Source organism: Amaranthus tricolor, chromosome 2, assembly GCF_026212465.1.
Source record: "Amaranthus tricolor cultivar Red isolate AtriRed21 chromosome 2, ASM2621246v1, whole genome shotgun sequence".
NCBI classification, from domain to species: domain Eukaryota; kingdom Viridiplantae; phylum Streptophyta; class Magnoliopsida; order Caryophyllales; family Amaranthaceae; genus Amaranthus; species Amaranthus tricolor.
This window is the reverse complement of record NC_080048.1, coordinates 6041743-6060791: the sequence shown is the minus strand read 5'-3', so window position 1 is coordinate 6060791 and position 19049 is coordinate 6041743. Positions and strand designations below refer to the sequence as shown.

The window sequence follows — 19049 nt, the reverse complement described above, 5'->3', positions numbered from 1 at the left end:
ATGAAGTTGATGATGATATTGATTTTCTTTGTATTAATGTAGAAAATGGCATCATTTCGCGTGACTATAGTATGTTTTTGGAATGGTTGTATTCGAGAAAGTAGTGGCGAAGTTCATTATATTGGGGGAGGACGTAAGTTGTTTGCATGCAATTCGAACATGGATTTGAACCACTTTAAAACGTTTTATATGTTCTAAGATTGGATTGGACCCTACTAGAAGTACCGTAAATATAAGCTTTAAATATGACATGAGTGGAGAATTGCTTGCCTTTCCTGTTGAGGATGATGAGGTTATAGATGCTATGTGGGAGCATTTAAAGTTCACCCAAATTCCCTCTTTGGAGTTATACGTAGAACAAGTACCATTAGGCAATTTAGTTGCTTCTAATCCTACTCCTACCCCTATGCCTATATCAACTCAGGAAACTCCTAATCCTTTCGTTCCTTCCGCATTTTGTACTTTTTCTCAACCCTTTACGAATCAAGTTCCAATTGATTTAATGGTTAACTTAGAAGAAACTACTGAGATGGGACCTTTGGATGATGGAAATGAGAGTAATGAGCTCATTGACGATCCTTCTGAGGACGATGTGGATGTCGATGAGGATGCGTTAGCAAATGACATGACCCTAGGCAACATTCCTATAATCATTCTTCCTACTCCTTATACCCTCTGTCCACCTTTAGACGAGTATGAGGAGGATAATTCATGGAGGACTTGAGCTTGTGATACTACATACACCAAAGACGGAGAGTTTGAGAAGGGTATGATGTTTGATAGCAAGGAAGCGTTGTTGGATGACACCACGTGGTTCCTCTCCAAGGCGCACCTACTACACCAGACTACATGCCGTGGTTCCTCTCCATCACGCGCCGATGGATGACACCACGTGCCGATGGATGACACCACGTGCCATCTTCGCAGCAGCACATTACGCACCTGCTGTGCCTACAATGACCCAATTTGTAAGTCTTCATTTGCATTTATATGATTAAGTTGCCGATAAAATAATATAATGTTACATTAACTAAATATTAATTGCAGGCACAAGGTGCGGCAGCAGTGATGCAGTACAGCCACGAGGAGCCGGTGAGGGAGATTGCGCATGGCATGCTCGTCGGCTTGCAGTTTCAACACTTCATACCAAAAGTCGCTGCAGAGTTCTCACCGACTACCTCCCATATGCACGTCTCATCTTCTGCTTATGACTATCATTTGGAGGAGATACACCATTCATACCCCGTTGACAGCCATCACAGTACCAGTCCCCTCCATTGCCAGAGCGACACCCGAACGCCTCTTACTATCGTAGGAGGCATAGAAGACCAACTCAGTTGGATAGGGTAGATGAGGGTCGTGAGCGTTAACGTTTAACTTTTTTGTATTTGGATCGACTATGTATATATATATATATATACATTTTTTATTGAGTTGTATATTTCAAACATCTGTATATATTTTGTTGTATATATATGTTTAATTACTTTATCATAGCCTTCAAGCTTTGACTTACAAATGATCGAAATTTTGGCGATGAATCATGCCGCTTGAAACATACATTGACTTGTAATTACTTATTCTAATGTCTTTAATGCAAATACAACAAACAACAACTCAAAAATTAATTACTTTGTTGTATATATATGTTTAATTACTTTATCATACCTTCAAGCTTTGACTTACGAATGATCGAAATTTTGGCGATGAATCATGCCGCTTGAAACATACATTGACTTGTAATTACTTATTCTAATGTCTTTAATGCAAATACAACAAACAACAACTCAAAAATTAAGGAAAAAAAATTATTAAATATCTATTTGTAGTTACTAACTGCGAACAACCAAACAGGACAAAATAGCTATTCGCAGTTAGGAACTGCGAACAGCTATTTTGTCCTATTTGGCTGTTCGCAGTTAGTAACTGCGAACAACTCCAAACCACAGGTTTTGGATTTTTACGTTTACTTTTGAAATTTTTTTAAAACTTAGTTTATTTATTTATTTTTTTTAGCTTAAGCTTTTCAAATTTTCTTAAAAAAAAAACAGCCGGTTTTGTATGACATCGTCTCATCTTGAGATATAATAGTTTAGACTGATTCAATTGAAATTGTCTCATTGTGAGACAATCTCAATACAAAATTAGTGAAATAGCAAATAGTTTGCACTTAGCAATTAAAAAACCGTGTTGGAAGATTAAAAACTAGAGTATATATATAGTTGTTGTTAGCATGTGCAAAATAATCTACTGCACAGAGCCCCATTATCAAAGGGGCCTGAAATCCATTTATAGACTTATTTGATTATTGTTTCAATTACAGCAAACACATGTATACTACTATTTTATATAAGATTAACCAAGTAATAAAGAGCAAAATATTATTAGTGTAATTAATAGAGAAATTTTACATAAGAGTATTTTGATTTTTTTTTAAAATTATAAGGGTCTATTACATAAATTTGACACGGGGACCCAAAATAAATGATTATATATATATATATATTATATATATATATATATATAATTTTTCGGAATTTTCTTAATATATTTCACATTGGAGTACTAACAACACAAATTCTTAAATTTAACATAAATTATTATGGTGTCTCCGAATCAAAATTTAAAATACTACTCAAAGTTCTAATTAATCAATTAAGTATTACTATAATATATAGTTACAATATTATTTCAACATATCAATAATGCTTTCACTGTACTATATGGAATTTTCAATCACACTACTTTGAATATGGGGCCAATTATGGATAATTTATAATATTTGCATGATAGTTAATGTAATTATATTAGGTGTTTGAATTATTTGATGGTGTACTGAAGTATGTCTAGATATTCTTATTTATTTACATAATTAATTAAGCTTTGAAAAATATTCTTATATTACTATTTTTATAATTTAAGTAGAAAAAATTACTGTAATCACAACATATGACACTTGAAAATTTCGCTTTAGTGTATTAGTATTGAGGATTAAATTATGTCTAAAATTGACGAATTTTATAATGTTATCATGGGACTTTAACCATTAGATACCAATTTAAGCGTTTAGTAGATCAGTTGGTTTTTAATGTGGTATCAAAAGCCTTAATAGAAGAGTTAAAGTTTTAAATCTCATCCATCTTTCATTTCGAGTAAAATATTTAATTTCATATACAAGAAGTACATATATTTTATTCACAATTCTTACACTTTTTTTTAATTTTTTTTTGAAATCATCTAGGACACTTTTTTTTTTTTTTTGAAATGATCTTATTCAAAGGACACTGGTAGAAAGACTAAATAAAATATTTATAACTCATCCGGAGGATTTTAAGCTCTATATAAATTGGTTGCTTAAAGAATCAAAGTATAGGTTTTTCTTTTTTTTCTTTTTTTTTTTTGAAGAAATCAAAGCTATAGGTTTAAACCAACCCAAAATGGGCAGAGTTAGACAAGTTTTGGAATTCGTACAACATTCTTGGAACTAGGTATTAGTAAAATTTAGATGAAGATGACACATACACTCTCATAGGTTATACTTTCTCCGTTTTCAAATACTCACCTAAATAATGATTTTTGACAGTATTTATTATTCAAATTTATTTTATAACTACGGATAATGTATAAAAATAAATATAGTCAAGTGTAATATTTTTGAATTGTCTAATCTCATACTTTTATAATATTAACTTTTTATAATTTTTAGATGTGTATAATTCAATATATAAATAATCAAAATAATACATTGAAATGCATAAAAAGTCAAATATAGCAAGTATAGTAAAACTAGAAAGTAATACTCTTAAGTTATAAAATTCTTGTATTAATATTATTTTAGATTACACCAATCTAATTATAATAAATATTTTTCGATAATTATACTAAATTGTACTTATCAACTATTAAATAAATACTTACTATTTTAATATCTTATACAGCTAATACATATTAAAATAATATAAATCAAATTCATACAAAACTGTTTGTAGTAGTTAGCCTTATTCATGAATCATGAGTCATATGAGATTTGGGTTATTTATTGTTGCAGTTATATGCCACACTTATCAAGTGGCTTGGCCACCTTTTGTGCTGACAAACTAAAACAAATTGTCCATGTTTGTATGGTTTTAGTTACGCACATTTTTGGACGAGTATTTGGCCTCATAACTCCTTGCCATGTCATCATGTTCTGTCTGTCTTCTCATCCCTTCAATCATCTATATTGTCTCTATTTAATTAATTCTGTTACCTTAAAAATCTATGCTTTTTTTTTTTTTTTTTTTTTTTTTTTTTTTTTTTTAATTCTCAGGCTTTTCCTTAGTTGTTTCAACATCATTTTGCTTTTGAGTACTACCTTTTACTTCTGGTTGAAGTTCATTTTTTCATTGGCATGAATTGATCTTATCCAAAAGTTCTTATGTCTCGTTTGGTAGGTGGTAATAAACAGTAATGAGAATGAAAATTAAATTAATGTAATTTTAGTTGAAAAATCTATTTATACTTTGATGACCATGCTTACTTTAATAATCTCATTTACTTCATAAAATTTATTCTAATGTATTACCATTCAAAAATGTGATATTAGGTGATAATGAAATTTTTTTTTAAAAAAAAACTGTTTTATTTCATCAAAATTTTTAAAGCATAGAGTTTAGTGCAACTCGCTCAATTGAAGAGCTACAAACCGAATGAGAGAAAATCATTAGGCCAATACTATTATCTATTACAATATTAGATTTTCAACGATATCATTATTGAAAGATGGAAATAGTTAAGTTGAGATGTGTAAGGATTTTGGACTTCCAAACATTAAAGACAAATGAAAGAAATTCACCTTGTGGTTATATGCAAATTAAGAATACCTCAAAATGCTCACCTAAGGTTGGAACTTTAAGAAGCTTAAATGAGGAAGAGGTAGGCTAACAATGACATGAGTGATCAGGGCCAGATCTAGGTTTTTAGGGGTCCGGATGAAATATTATTTATGGGCCTCAAACTATTATACATATATATATATATATATAAAAGTTCGAATCTTAGCACTTGTTGAAAATTTATTTAGGGCCGGCCCCGTGAGTGATAAGAGTCAAGTGTGACATAATTTTAAAATTTCTTGAGCATTTTACAATAATTTGAATAAATGGAGGAAATATATAGATTATGGAAATTGATAATATGATCAACTAAAATATAATCTTTATTAGTGATGAGAATGTTTTCATGTTGGTTGTTTCAGTCAATGTAGCCGACTCTTGACTTTAAATTGTGATATTTTATTATCAATGTTAATTAATTGAGTTAGTGACCGACTAACAATAAAGGCAAAATCGTATGGATAACTTACAATTATTTTTTTTTGAGATAAGACTAAGGTTGTCTCTTGTTCTTATACCTTTATAATCATAAAAATTTTAAGAAAATATCAACAATTTTTAAAAAAAATATTAATAATCATGTGTCAATAATTCAATCAATTTAGTGTTTTTTTAAAAAAAACACTTATACATTTGTAATTATAAAAATTTAAAGAAAATATCAAAATTATTTTATAAATAATATTAATAATCGTGTGTCAATAATTTAATCAATTCATTGTTTTTTTCTTTAAAAAGTGCAATCAATTTAGTGTCTTGATCATGCATTAAACCCAAAAATAGACTAAAGAAAACTACCAATGTGGAGCAAACAACTACACTAGTAAACAAATAACTAAATTAATTTTCAAACTTCATAACAATAGTTAAAAAAGAGTGACAACAAAGAAACCTACAATTAAAGGACCATTGGGAAAACCGACATAATTAATACCATTGATGTGATTTAATTTGGCATTATTTTTGGATAGTTTATTTGTTTATTTGGTTAATCATTTGTTTTGCACCTTCCTTAATATCAGGCGACTTTAGTTCCTAAGCATGCTTACTTTAATTAATTAAGTCATTTTAATGATTTGATGCCCCAATAACCACCAACTGGGTTATCAAAAAACTATGCAAAGTCAAAGAAAAACTAAGGACCTGAATGAACTCACCGAGCTATGCAATCACAAAAGTGTACAACGATCTCATACATGTCAGAGAAAGAGTCAAGTGGAACAATATAGTCTAGAGTAGGATTGCCACACCTAGAAGCAGATTCATTGCATGGCTGGCGTTCAACAATCGCCTGAAAATAAAACAACGTCTAAAGATTGCAGGAGTTGTGGAGAATGATAGCTACCCAATTTGTGGGTTAGAAAGCGAAAAAATGAACTACCTCTTTTTCAACTGCACATTCAGCAAAAGATGTGGGGATGTATTGAAAGTTTACATTGGAATAACAGGAAACATGGAAAATTTGATGGATACCCTCAGGGGAAACCGCCTTGCCCGCACGAAAAAGAAATATTATGAGGTCATCCTGTGCAACCTCATATATGCAATTTGAAGCGTAAGGAATGACGCCACATGGAATCACAAAGTACCAATGGTTAACCAAGTAGTAGACAGTGTCATAAACGTGTTCGAAACCAGATTCAAATATCTGGAGTCGCTCAGAGCTAGAACCGTGTGATCCTAAGTTTCTATGATGCTGTTTCTGTGGTCTTAGTCTTTATTGGTCTCTCCTGTAGGTCCTTATTCATAGACTGCTAGGCCGTTTTTTGCTGTAGCTACCGTTACACTTCCTTCCCATGCCAGTCTGCTGCCTTTTGTCTGCTGTCTCAGGCCTTGATGCCCTCTCCTTAGGGCTGTTTCTTCATGATTGATAGGCCAGTTTGAGTTTTGTGTTTTATTTTTTTAAAATTTTTATTTTTATTTTGCTGTTCTGTCAAGTAAGGCATGTCCTATTGACAGAGGTAGGTTGTAAATGGTTCGATTCCTGTATAGCCATTTTTTTGATATTTCTCACTTATCTCCCTTGCACATGAAGAGTGACGCTTTGAAACCCTTCCTAGAAGGTGGGCATGGTGTTCACACTAATGCAACAATAGGGAGATAAGCTGAAAATCTTAGGGTCATACGTCCCTTGTATCTTGTTATTAGCTTGGGTAATACAAAAATCTTTCTTCAAAAATAATGATTTGATCTCCATAATCTTAAAATCTTGTGGCCACTTAATTATTTGCTTCCGATTTAATCAAAAAACTTGTATTATAAATAGATTATTGTTATTATTGATTAGGAGGCCATGATCCCAGCTGAGACTGCTATTGTAAGAAAGTTGAATATTAGTAGAATATTATATTTTATATTTTATATTATTGTGATTTAGTTTCGTTAAATTTAATATTCCGTAAAATTTTATTTCCTTAATTTAGTTCTAATCTCTTGTATAAATAGAGGTAGTACCTCCCATTATTTAATACAAATCCAGCATTCACCAGACTAAAACATAACCAAATTTCGCTTTATGATTTTCTACATGGTATCAGAGCGTAAGGTTTTCCTAGACGGAAATACTCTATCGGTATTTGATCATTGATCATAATCAAGGAAAATCGATCCAAAAAAAAATACCAAATCAAAACGAAACCAATCAAACCAAACTAAATCAAAAACAAAACAAAAATCAAAACTATGATTTCTATGGCTCAAATGGAACAACATTTGTTCCAACTTTTCCAAAAATACAACAAAAAAATTCATACTTGGCTAGAACTGAAAAATTAAATTTCAAAAATTACACCAAGTGGTGTAAAGAAATTCAAATTGAAATTGATGATCGAGGCGACTCAATCATATCATTGTCGCCCCTTCTACCACCAAAGATCAACGATGGATCCAAAGTGATAAATTGGTGATTTCTTGGATCCTTGCAAGTCTTAAACCCATCATTATTGATTGTATTCTTGACTATACTACTACTGCCTATGAATTGTGGACTTGGATGCACACCTTTCTTGGTCCTGTCACCGACGAAAGGGGGAGCGAAAAAAGGGAAGAAATGGTCAGAATATGAGAATTTATCATTTCGACGAAGTGATGAGTTCAAAAACGAAAAAGTCGCCTCCAAAGCTCCGGTGAGTCACCGGAATGGTGGCAAGACTACTTTCGGCATTACTCACCAAGAAAACTTGAAAATAAACATCCTAAATCCAAACCCCCGAAATCCAGAGAACCAAAATCAAAGACACCAAGATTCAAGAACAGACCCAGAAAAACAAATCCAAAAGGTCACAATTGAAAAGCTTGACGGAAAACAAAAACCAAAAATTGACATACCAATAACCAAAACCGACACATAAATCACAAAGAAAAGATAACCACCGTCAGAGGTCACCAACCGAGTGGCCGCCACCAAGGTGTCGGTGAACCAGACCGGCGGCATGGCCAACCTAGTTAGGTACAGTGAGTCAAGAAAAAAAAGGCATTTATGAGGAGAGAGAAATCAAGAAATCAGAAATGGATGGGAGGTGTGCATTTGTTTTCAAAAATAACCCTTTTATGAGGGAAAAAAAATAAAAACCTGAACCTAAACTTACCCGGTTTCTCTACCCGTAGACCCGCATGCCCTATTTTTCCAATCCAGCCCATTTTCGCCCCCAAATCCAAAAATAAGACCCAAAAAATTTCTTTACTCATTTCCTTATCCTTTAAAAATGTGGCTTTTTTTTATCCAAACTCCAAAAACTGAAAATTAATTATGACAAATTTGGCGAAAAGATTATCAATGCTTCCTTTGTAAAATCAAAAGATCAACTAGTAAACTTTATGTCCAAGGCGATTGGCTCAAAAGTGTTACAGAATATTTTTGGCAAGTTCGGTCTCGGTGATCCCAAGACCAAACTTGAGGAGGAGTGTAGGAAAGTAGAATATTAGTAGAATATATTTTATATTTTACATTATTGTGATTTAGTTTCCTTAAATTTAATATTCCGTAATATTTTGTTTCCTTAATTTAGTTCTAATCTCTTGTATAAATATAGGTAGTATCTTTTATTATTATTTGATACAAATTCAGTATTCACCAGACTGAAGCCTAACCAAATTCTACATTATGATTTTCTACAGTAATTACTAATCATGTGCACCCTTAGCTTGTTCAGACAATTACTCTTTTTGTCTCAATAATTTTATTTCATTTGCAAATGTTACGAAGATTAAAGAGTTATGTTTAGTGGTAAAAATGGTGAGATTGATTGAAAATTGTTCATGTCTAGGGATGATCGAGTATAATTAATTTGCACTAAATATGTAGTTTAGTGTTAGGACTTGTTTCGAGAGAGATTTGTTGGTTGTGTGGCTTGTTTTTACTATTTAGTATTTCTTGCAATAAGATCACCTTGATGACTGTAACTGCACAAGTAATAAGGGTTGGAAGGGCCCTGAGAGGTGCTCCGAGGACGTTTTTCGACACTCAAGTCAGTATGATTCTCAAATGAGTACCTAGCGAGCCCTATTCCAAGTGCACTGTGGCTCTTAGCTTGGAGGAACTATATTAGCGTTTGTTTGATGGCGTGAGGTCTAACTAAACAAAGGGTTTGCAAAGTTATTCATTTGTTTATGTGTGTTGAGAATAACCAGAATTAATTCATAAATTCTTGGTGTAAAATTATCCTGTATTTTATGTCGTCTATTTACGGAGATTATGCATGATTTTATCCCATCATTTCTTGCCTTATAAAGATGAAAACATCAGTAAAAAAAAATGAAAGTACACATACTTATAAAGTAGAGCATTACTTCATAAAAACACACAGATCAGGGGTACTCCCTTGATCGTACTTAGATCAAAACATCAAAACAATTTTTCTAGAGAATTAAAGAGATTGTCGAACGAGCACTATGGTGCTCAAACAAACGACTGAGTGCTCAAAAGAGCATGCGTTGCATTTTGCACTTTTATGTTTGTTTCATACTTACTAATTTGTATCTTCAGCTGTTGAACACTTAACTTTAAGCATATTTTGTCCGACTACATTAGTAATATTAGAGATATCCTAACATGTTCTAACTTATTCCAACAACGTACGTAGAACCAATTTGATATTAAGTTATGAGATGCCAAGACTTTTGGCAAAGTTTGTACTCACACTCTGTTTTCAATTATTTTTACCTATATATTTTACTCATATTTTTATTTTATCCACATGACCTTTCCACTTTTTCGGGAGTAAGTTTTTTATTATTCACACTTATTTTTCTTGATTTTACCTTTATTCATACTTGCTGTTATTTCTTTTGGATAAACAGAATAATAAATAAAAGAAGTGAGTTGGTAAAATATGATGTGACAAAAAATAATTGAATGAAATCTAGAAAGATTGAAAGTCAAAATGCAGTGTTTTCCACGTTCCTTGGGTGGGATTGGAATTTGGGGCACCACTCATGTGTTCCACCATGATTAGCTCTACATATAAGCCGGGTAAATATTCATCTATCAACTTCTATTGGGAATACGATTCTTCTTTTGAACATTGAAAATTAACGAGTGGAAAATCAATGACAAAGACACAAAGTTGACAATAATTTATGTACATAAATTTACCAAATTCCTTTCATTCTTTAAACGCTATATACCAATATTTCAAAATTTCTTCTATCTATGGTTTGTATGTTTTACACTTAGAGTTGTTCATTTGGGTTATTGGGTCAGTTTCACGTCAGATGTCGGGACAGTTTAAAATCGAGTCTTGTGTCTACAATGATTTTTAAATTATTTAAATTTTGTTTTGAAATCGGGTTAAATCGGGTTCGGTTTCAAAAGTCGGGTAAATATCGGGTCATTAGGTCTGTTTTGAACACCTCTACATTACACTTTACTCATTTGCAATCGCAAATTTAATTTTTTTTTTATAGGGCTTAATTTATATTTTTATATTTTCTAGGGCTTAATAACTAAAATAGATCCATTAATATAAAAAACATTCTATAGATATTTTACGATAAAAATCAATTTTTTAAATGTTGAAGGTGGGTTACGGATCTACCATTTCCCTAGGTAGGTTCACCTATGCATATACTTTCACGTAATTTGCTCTTAATATTAATAGTAGTATATTAGTGAAAAATAATAGAATCATGAGTTAGCGAAGTGATTGAAAATTTTCCTTTCATTTTTGTAACATGAATTCGATTTATAAAACCTAGTAAAAAATCTAATTCCCTCTAACTTATTGTATATAGAAATTCTCTAACCAACCCTCAAATAAAGAATATAAGAGATCACATAAGTAATGAAGTACTAATCAAAATGAATAGAGGAGTTGGAATTACGAAATTGGCCTTCAAGTACTAATTAAAAATCTAGAATATTTTGTATTTTGTACACTTAATCGATACTATTTTGAATAAATTCATCATGTTTTTCTTAATAACAACAAAAAAATATTGTTAAAGTTTCAGTCCTAAAATATTAGAATATATATATGAGATGTGATTGAATTTTACTAAATTTATTTTCACTAATCTACCTCTCATATTTTTTTCTAATTATAAAAATTTAGAGCACTTCATAATGGCCTTTAATATCAAATTAATATTACTATTTATGAATCTAATTCTACTTCTTCCATTTCAAGTTAATGATAAGGACAAAAGTAATAACTTTAAGTACATCAAAAGGCCAAAAAAAAAATCAAATAAAAGGAATTATCCCTAAAAATTGGTTTTGTGGACTTTAATGATGCCTTATCACATGGGTATTAAGATGATTGCATTATAGGCTGTGGCCATTATTAATAAGGAACATATTTGTGCGGCAATGTTTGTGGATGAGGGGAAAAGACTAATTCCTTACCTTAGCCTTTTAATTGGTGTTACAATCATGTTCCAAATGTAATCAATCTACTTGCTCTTTATCTCTATCTTAATGCAATATAATAATAATAATAATAATAATAATAATAATAATAATAATAATAGCACTAATAATTATAATAATTATAATAATAATAATAGGAATAATAACAATAACAATAATAATAAGAGGTTCGGTATGCAATCTTCCAAATGCATCCTACCAAAGTCCCGGGTACCGATGGTTTTCATGCTCTTTTCTTTAGAAGTTCTGAAATATTGTTGGTGATGATATTTTTTGTTTGGTCAAGCGATGGTGAGAGGGTCTATTTGACCTGATAATCATTAACAAAACTTGCATTTCTTTGATTCCTAAATGTCCAAACCCAAAACTTCTAACGGAGTACTGAGCCATTAGCTGTTGTAATGTCATCTACAAAATTATATCTAAAACAATGGCTAACAGTCTGAAAACCTTTTTGGGGATATTGTTTCTGAGAATCAAAGTGCCTTTATACCGGGAAGACTCATAACTGATAATGCTTTGCTTGCCTTTGAGACTTTCCACTCCATGAAAAGAAGGGAAGAGGTCAGATTAATTCTTTTGCTTTGAAACTCGATATGAGTAAGGCTTATGATAGGGTGGAATGGAGCTTCCTGGAGAGAGTTTTGTAGAAATGGGGTTTCGAGACACTTGGGTTCGAAGAGTGATGAGTTGTATTACGAGCGTGTCTTTCACCTTCAAAATCAATGGGAGAGTCCATGGTGAAGTCATTCCATCTAGGGGTCTTAGGCAAGGCGACTCAATCTCACCCTGTCTCTTTATTTTATGTGCTGATGCTTTCTCCCCCAGAGGGTCTTTTGGATGAGATACACGCAATGATGGCCAACTTTTGGTGGGGTTCGACTAGTGAGAACAGGAAGACACATTGGCATAGTTGGGTGAGCTTGTGCGTGCCCAAAAGTCAAGGGGGGATCGGCTTTAGAGACCTAAAATGCTTCAATAAAGCTTTGCTAGCGAAACAAGTGTGGCGCATACATGAAGGTACGAACTCAGGGACAAATGGGTGATGATGGAGGGTAAAATGCAAACTCCGACAGCGACAAACCCTCTTACAAACGACCTCTTGGTGGGGGAGTTTATAGATCACGATATTATGCATTGAAAAGCTGATCTTATCCGAGATACCTTTGATCATACTTCAGCAGAGGCTATCATGGCCCTTCCATTATGCAAATGGGGCTGCATGGATAGACTCTTTTGGTGGTACAATAAAGACGGAAGATACTCAGTGATATCGGGGTATTGGCCAGCAAGGTCAATTCATCCACATCACAACAACCCCGCAACTCTCGGTGATGATCACATTCTGTGGCAGAAGATTTGGGGTCTCAGTGGCCCACCAAAACTCCAGCATCTGCTGTGGCGAGGCTGCAGAAACTCCCTCCCAGTCAATGAAGTTCGCAAACACAGACATCTTGCCGAAACAGACACATGTGCTCGATGCTTGGCTGGTTACCGAAGCAGCAGCGGCTTTGTATGGGGTCGAAGTGGCACATCGCATGGGATACAACCGAATACATTTAGAGGGGAATGCCATGAATGTCATCAATGCTATATCGAGGCAGCATAAGGGTCTTTCTCCCATACATCTCATTTATGCGAATATCTATGTATTTAGTGCTCTGTTCTCTGGATTTATATGTAGTCATGTTAGACGAGGTGGAATATCTATGGATTCTCACGTTGAGAAAGTTTTTATGTCTTCTTTTCCCCAAATTATTTAAATTTTGGTGGATCTTGACTTAATATAATATTCAGATGATTGTCAAAAAAAAATTAAAAAAAAAATTAAAAAAAAATAATAATAGTGAAAAAATGATATCAATAATCCAACATTTCACTCATTCGTTATGAATAATTTCATTTTTAGATTATTTTTTAATATTCTAACCTTTGTCATACACTTTATATTATTCACACCAAATAAGCAAAATATTAAATTATTAATGTAAATTTTTTTCAAATAATGTTAATAATCTTTGTTTAAAAAATAAAATAAAATAAAATCAAAACTTTAATTTGTGACCCAAAATGTTTGGGTCCATTGAGAATAATTCTAAGAGACAATGGACCAAATGTCATAGAATGGTGTTCTTTGTCCCAAGCTAGAAGCGAACAGCCACAACCCCACCCAACTATGTGGAATTGGATTTAAATTCTTCTCTTTCACAACAAACACCACCCAACTTTTACATTTATTTTATAAGGCAAGAAATATGTTTGAGTTTCAACTAAAATTTTAGATTTTTTTAGGCTATTTTCATTGTACTTATGCTTGTGTTAACCACATAAGTAAAGACACCTATGCTTGTCAAAATGTGTACTGTTGCAATATTAAATTTGAAAAAAATATTTTGTTTGGTAATTCAGTTTTATTAAAGTGCAAAAGTTTGTAGTATTAAAAAGTTAAGAGATAAGATGTTGATTATTATTATAAATAAATTGAGTTGGTGGTTAATGATGTTTAATGAATGAGTGAAAATTAAACGATGTAAGAAAAGACGTTTGCGAGTAAAAGATTGTTTAGAAAGTGATAAAATAAAACGAATAGAAAAATATGTAACCAATATGATTTGAACCTATAACTACTAATATGTTAAATAAAATTCTAACTACCTTATTACAACATTATTCTTATATGATTATAGATATCTGTGAGATCCTTTAGTTTTGGAACCCTGTGCGGTTGGACACTCCGGACGCCTTCAAAATTGCCCCTGAACCCGCGCTAGACCTAGATCGTCTTATGTTCGCTTTAGATCCTATCTATACTCGCTCTAGACTTATAAATTAATTTTAAACCTGATTAGACCTTAATAAAAATAATAAATGGTAAAATATAAACAATTCAATTAAGAACCATCAAGGACATATTTAAGACCTAAAGGGTTTGGATCAATACAAGTCCAAGTCTGGGTTCGGACTGCCTTGACTTAGACTTAACCCATGATCATCCCTAATTATAACACAATCTTTATTACATCCAACTAGATTTAAAAACCAATAAAAACAACAAATGCTCCAAACACTACCTAATGAAATAAATTAAGTGAATGAGCGAACAACCAATTGACAAATTACACCAAAATGGAGAAAGATAAATAATTTTTACTGTAGGTGGTAAAATTAAAATGTATCATAAGAATGAATAAGACCCTAATATTGATAATGTCCCTTAAATTTTTAAATATTAAAAATATTATTTTTCTATCTTTTAACTAAAAATATAATTCTTTTCAACGCGTCTTTAAAAGATCGTCTTTTTAAGAGATGAGCGAACAACCAATTGACAAATTACACCAAAATGGAGAAAGATAAATAATTTTTACTGTAAGTGGTAAAATTAAAATGTATCATAAGAATGAATGAGACCCTAATATTGATAATGTCCCTTAAATTTTTAAATATTAAAAATATTATTTTTCTATCTTTTAATTAAAAATATAATTCTTTTCAACCTGTCTTTAAAAGATTGTCTTTTTAAGAGATTTCTCTCAGATGTTACCTATTAAAGCTTAATGTCTATTCTTATTTTACATTTTTCTTCAAAGATCATCCTACTCAGAGATAATCTCGAGACCGTCTTATAAGAATTTGTGAATTCTTTAAATCTCTCCTCCCCTATCACGTTATTCTACGCTTCATTTTGCAAGTTGTCCTTGTTTGTGTGCTTGTATTCACATTCACAAATATTCTTGGACTCTTTCTACATTCTTCTCTTAAAAAATTCTCGAAAGTTTCGGACCAATTCTTTCTTTTAAATATTAATAATATGACCAATTAAAAGAAAAGAAATAATATTATATGCTTACTTAACTAAAAATAAAAGTGAAATATATCAATATTTTGTAAAAATCCAAGAGCATGTCCAACAAGTTAAAAAGTCAATCAAATATATCAAAATTAGTATATAATATATTATTACATCAATTTGAATATTTACTTTATATTTTAGGGTAGTTCAAAAATTCAAATTTTATTTTTTTTATATAATGAAAGAAAAATCCTTTTTATAGATAGCAAAAATTGAAATTTTATTAATGAAAATAAAAGAAAAAGCCTTAAATTATGTACGAAATTAATCCATAATTCTTATGCTATAGTAAGAGAATTTTGCAATAATAGCAATAGTATAATAATATTAATAATATATTTATTACTTACCAATTTTTCATCATTATCAACTACAATTAATCACAATAACCTGAATTATTATCTCAGGTAATTAAAATCAAAAATAAAAACCCACAAAAAAAAAATCAAGATCCTAAAAATTTACAAGTTACAATGCTTAACATCTCTGATCAAGATCTTCAAATCTTCCCAATCACGCAATAATCAAACTAAAAGCAAACTAAATCACCACCGTAAAAATTAAGCCTTAAAACACAAGAAATGATGATGATGATGATGATTTTGATGGTGATGATGATGATTATTATTCATCATATGATGTTCACGATCAATCAAGCCTTGAACGTTACGAAATTGCTCCACGTGGCAAGGAATAGTAATAGGACCTTTATGAGTAAATCCATACTCTTCCTCAGCATCTTTAAGTAATTGTAAGAATAAAGGATGATTAATATACATGATTGGAATTACAAACCTTTCAAGTTTTTCCTCTCCTTCGTGGCCCACCAGAACTACCATGCACCCTTTTGGTACACCCTTGATTTCATCTTTTCTTTGATTATGATGGTGATGATTAAGAAGATGAGATAAATGAAGGTTGAAGTTTATATGGTGTTTCTCACCACTCCCCATGGTAATATTTTCTTTTTGGTATGAAAAAATTTGAATTTGAATTCACAAGAAAAGAAAATTATAACCTTTTTTTTATTTAATTTCTTGGGTAAGAATTTAGAAATTAGGGTTATAAGAAAAAGATAGAAAAAGGCCAAGGGTCAGAAGAAGAGATTGTAAGGAGAAAAAGAGTAAGAGAAGAATTGATTAATGAACTTGGGATGTTGCTCATGATATTTTATAAGAAACCCACATATGTTTTTTGGTTAAGATGAAGGAGGAATTGTAAGGTTATGTAGTTGTGTATTTATATAGGGGAGGGGGGAGGGAATGGGGGTGTATGCCTTTTTAGGGGGTAGGAAGGTAATTTCGGATTTTGAAATTAATTTTATTTTATGTTTTCACTTTGGTGATGTGGTTTTCTTTTATTGCACACCAAGTGTTTTCATTTTTATTTTTTTTAAGAATAATATTAAAAAATATTAAAGGGTAAGTTGAGAAGTAATCATGGCTTCCCAGTGGTTAAAGACTTTTTTTTTTCTGTTAAACTTATTTTATCAGCTTAAATTTTTAGTTGAAATGAAATTAGTATAATTTTAAGGCAGCTTGTGTTCTATTCATATTTTTAAGCCAATAAGTCTCATGTGAAGGTTTGTGATAGCAAGGGCGGAGTAAAGATTTTGAAGACCTTATTTATTTTTACGATATCTTTTAAAAAAACGCCTTTATTATATCAAAAAATAATTTTTTTTTACTTCAAGAAAAATAATTCAAGATAAAATATATTGTAACATTATATTTTAAAATTACTTTAAATATAAAGGGAAAAAAATTCAAATTCAAATCACTTAAAAAATATTACTCGAAACCGAACCTAAATAGCACTATTCAACATTTTAGATGGTCGACTACTCGACTTATGGTCAGAGCCGACGCTACGTGATAGAATATAAAGCATATTTTAATATTAATTTAAGTCTTTAACTATTAAGTTTAGGTTTTTAGTTTGGTATGATTGGATATTATCATTAGGCATGGATAAGAAAACGGTGAAGGGGTAGGAGGTATTTTCTAGGTAACAATTAGAGGCTTAAGGAAACTTAATTGGGGAGGGTTGGTGATATAAAAATGAATAAAAATGGATAGACCAAATACTTGATTTACTCGGTAAACGAAACTGGAAATGCATATTGACAGGTTTGAATAATGCTGTCTAAAGATTTAATTAAAAAATTAATGAAAATTTCCTAAATTTTCTTAGAAAGGGGAATAAATTGGGTGGGGTTCGATGAATGAATAAATAAATAAATAAGGAAAAATATCGTGTGGGGTTGACCTAATTAAATATTCTAGTTGTGTGGAGTTTTTGGCTCAAACATGTTCTCATTAAATCTTCAATTTAGTGGTTCCAAGAGTCACCTTTTTGAGCATGTAAAAATATTAACTTATTTTTTTTTCACTAATTTTTTACCCAGGTCATGTAATTGTGAGACAATTTTAATTAGTCAATCTAAATTATTTTATAAAAACTGCTTCCTATTTAGTTGAAAAAAGAACTGATTTTTTTTCTACTTTTATTTGTGTTTGAGAAAGTGATTTTTTGGCATTTTGTATCAAATCGTACTTAAATCCTATTTATAATTTTTATGAGTTTAATACACTAGTATCATGATAATAATTAAATAATTCCTATATTAACCTAATTAATGAGAAGTTATCAAAATTATTTCGACCTTTGAGATTTGATTTGTTGTGAATTATAAAACTTATTTCACTATCCTATCATGAAAGAAATCTTTTATTAGCAAATATAATTGATTTTTTTTTATATAAATTGTTTAATAAAAGATAAGGTAATAAAACTAATTATAATCTCCTAGTTCCTACCACCTAGAATCCTAGAGTTGTCAACAGTTAATCAGTTATGTTCTACAAACTAAATTAGCTCGTATCATACAGTATTATCTCATCATGAGATAGTTTCATATGGTAATTGATTAATTCATTTATGTAAAAATTGATATTACAAATAAATAAATTTTATATAATCCCTTAATTATACTAAAATCAACAAGATATTATACGTAAACACTGCAAAAAATTTACAAATTATAATCTGATTTGCAACCTAATAAATTAATACTCGATCATTAATGATTTGCAAAGATCAAGAATTTAACAGTTGATTTTGAAATTTTAGTTGACTACATACTCTTCATATATAACGTTCAAGAATTTGATTATATTTTAATATTTTATTATTAATAAATGGCAAATGATTAGTACTTATATAATACTCAATTATGAGATTTTTTAGTTAATTTTTTTTTTTTTATCATTTATACTGATAAAAATTTATGTTACATTATTGCATATCAAAATGTGACAACTGTTAATAGCATACTTAAAAATGAATATGAAAAATAATAATAATAATATCTATAATATTTTATAAAAAGATTAAAAAAAAAATTTTCCAAAATATAAACCTGACTTGCACAAAAAAAGTCATACCCTAAATG

General features: G+C 30.7%; 1 protein-coding gene across 1 annotated transcript; it reads right to left on the bottom strand.

Annotated features, from left to right (window-relative positions):
• Positions 1 to 15914: 15914 nt before the first annotated feature.
• Positions 15915 to 16814, bottom strand: LOC130802532 (auxin-responsive protein SAUR32). The gene has a single exon (XM_057666546.1). It carries the CDS (start codon positions 16546 to 16548, stop codon positions 16156 to 16158), a length of 393 nt encoding a protein of 130 aa, XP_057522529.1. The 5' UTR covers positions 16549 to 16814; the 3' UTR covers positions 15915 to 16155.
• Positions 16815 to 19049: the final 2235 nt, after the last annotated feature.

Coding starts and splice junctions, on each gene's coding strand:
- LOC130802532 (XM_057666546.1), bottom strand. CDS start 16,548: ATGGGGAGTGGTGAGAAACACCATATAAACTTCAACCTTCATTTATCT.